The sequence below is a fragment of the Elaeis guineensis genome, chromosome 4, assembly GCF_000442705.2.
Source record: "Elaeis guineensis isolate ETL-2024a chromosome 4, EG11, whole genome shotgun sequence".
Classification (NCBI taxonomy): Eukaryota; Viridiplantae; Streptophyta; class Magnoliopsida; order Arecales; family Arecaceae; genus Elaeis; species Elaeis guineensis.
Window position 1 is genome coordinate 136,170,778 of NC_025996.2, and position 2,338 is coordinate 136,173,115.

Consider the following 2,338-nt stretch of genomic DNA (forward strand, 5'->3'; position numbering starts at 1 on the left):
GAATCCCAAGTGATTCGATTCATTAAAACAATGACCTCATCACCTTCTTTTGGTTGCTTCTAGGGTTCTTAGCGTCATATCCCTACTACTACTTCATGCTGCTGTCATGTGGACATAGCAGACTCCTTAGACAAGAGAACATGATTATTTGACCAACAAATAGTCATCCCTTTTCTAGCTTGCCATTTTTGTTTGTTTTTCTTCTATTCCTCTACTATTTCCTCCAATTGGTTTGAATAATCCGATTGCCCAAATCAGCTGCGATGGCTCGACCTTTCCTTAATTAATTAAGACCACTTCAAAGTAACCAACTCGTTTGTTTGAACACAAGAAAATAAATTAGCCTGCTTTTACTTCTCAGTTGGAGCGGAAGAAGTCAGATTGGTGGCTGTCGAGTTTGATTTTATAATAGAAATAACGGAGCCCTTATCCACACATGGTGCCATGTTATTGGTTGGAGAATTTTTCTTTTTCTTTTTTTTTTTTTTTTTGAAGATATTGCTTGGAGAAGTTTTTTGTGGAACTTTTCTGCATCTGGACCTCGTTGATTTGGTCCGACAAATTCCGTCGGTTGTGCTATAAGAGAAGGCACTAATTTTGGCCCAGTTCAATGACGATGCATGTGGTGCTCCTTCTAACAAGAAGAGCCATGTTGCTGATTCTTGAGCTGCTGCTATTACTCTTGGCAGCATCACTCGGTACATTCATGTCGGAGGCGAAGAACTCATCATTTCCACTGACCTGTACCAATGTTCCCTACCCCTTCGGCATCTCAGGTAAAGCTATGAAAGGCTTCGAAATAAGCTGCAATGGCACTTCTCCAATTCTACAGCTGGGCAAACATACTTACCGGATTAAAGACATCTCACTGCAAGGCAAACTGAGCATTGACATTGGTGTCATTTTTCAGAGCTATTGTGGAGATGTCACCTATGGATCCGGCTGGATCGACCTAGAGGGAACCCCCTACACGATATCAGACACGGAGAACTCTGGGAACATGCTGACGACGGTTGGTTGCAAGAGAACGGTCCTCATCCGAGGGCTTCGTAATATGTCGTCAAGCGGTTGTTCTACCTTCTATGACTCCTCCATCATCAATGGATCTTGCTCTGGCTTGGGCTGTTGTCAGGCCTCCATCCCTATGGGTCTCAAGCGGTTCAACCTGATGCGCGGAAACATCGACAATGTCAGAGCCATAAATCCCCCCATTTATGTTGTAGACACCACTTGCTTTCAGGCCTTCTTTGTTAAGAAAAGCAGCTTTGCATTCTTGACTGAGATGCTGCAAAATGTTATACATATCAATGAAGCTTCTCAAGATCATTACCTGATGGTGTTGGATTGGGCTATTGGGAGTGAGACGTGTGAAGAAGCGAGAAGAAAGATGGATACCTATGCTTGCAAGGATAACAGCTATTGCTACAATTCAACCAATGGGGTCGGGTATTGCTGCAATTGCAATGCAGGATACGATGGAAATCCTTATAGTGAAGATGGATGTAAAGGTATCTCTCTCTCTCTCTCTCTCGCTATATAATTTGTCTTATAACTCCCAACTTTATTCTTCATCAATGGCAATCCCAAATTTCCTTTGTTTGCACTCTCTGGTACACAAGGTGTTCGACAGACTCTACAAGCTCTTTTTCTCTTTTCTTTTACATTTTTTGTTAATTTTATTGAGAATTGTAATAGGGACATCAAAAATGGTGTCGTATAGACTGCATATGAGAATTATCAAGTCAAATTTTTTTGGGAGAAATACATGCCACATTTTGAACTTGGAATCTTTTTCCAAATGGATGATGAATGCGGCTACTGAGCTACGACCCATTTCACCCCAACAATAAATAATAACACAATTTGCAACCAATAACAGATCTTATTAATTTATCTTTGCTTTTACTCCATCTTAATATATTCTTGTTACCCCATTTCTTGTTGACTTCAACAAGTTTTTACTCTTACCAGATATTGACGAGTGCCAAGATCCTGAGCGTAATCCTTGCGTGGGAAGATGCATCAACAAGCCAGGAAGTTTTTCTTGCGCCTGCACGTTTGGCCAATGTGGCGACGGTAGAAAGAACAGAACTGGCTGCATGAATGTGGTGTCACTGGAGCTTATTTTGGGTAACATACTCAAATCTGCTTATTAGTAAAGGGAAAACCACTCCCGGAGGGTATACTTACATATTTTTTATTTATAATTTATTTGTTTTGATGTTAAGTACTAGAAATACTCCCAGCTAGAACATGTCCATTTGCCATGTTCCACTCCTCGGCCTGTGTGGCATTTGTGTGGCAACCATGTCATAAACTCATTGATTGCTAGACTTAT

The 2,338-nt window shown here is 41.0% G+C and overlaps 1 protein-coding gene across 1 annotated transcript in view; it reads left to right on the forward strand.

The window, feature by feature from the left end:
- The first annotated feature begins 289 nt into the window (after positions 1–289).
- The window catches only part of LOC105036825 (wall-associated receptor kinase 17), a 101,816-nt gene continuing 99,767 nt past the window's right edge, over positions 290–2,338 (forward strand). Inside the window, 2 exon segments of the mRNA XM_073256836.1 lie at positions 290–1,508; positions 1,972–2,130. Coding sequence (XP_073112937.1) covers positions 611–1,508; positions 1,972–2,130 — 1,057 coding nt within the window. The 5' untranslated portion in view covers positions 290–610.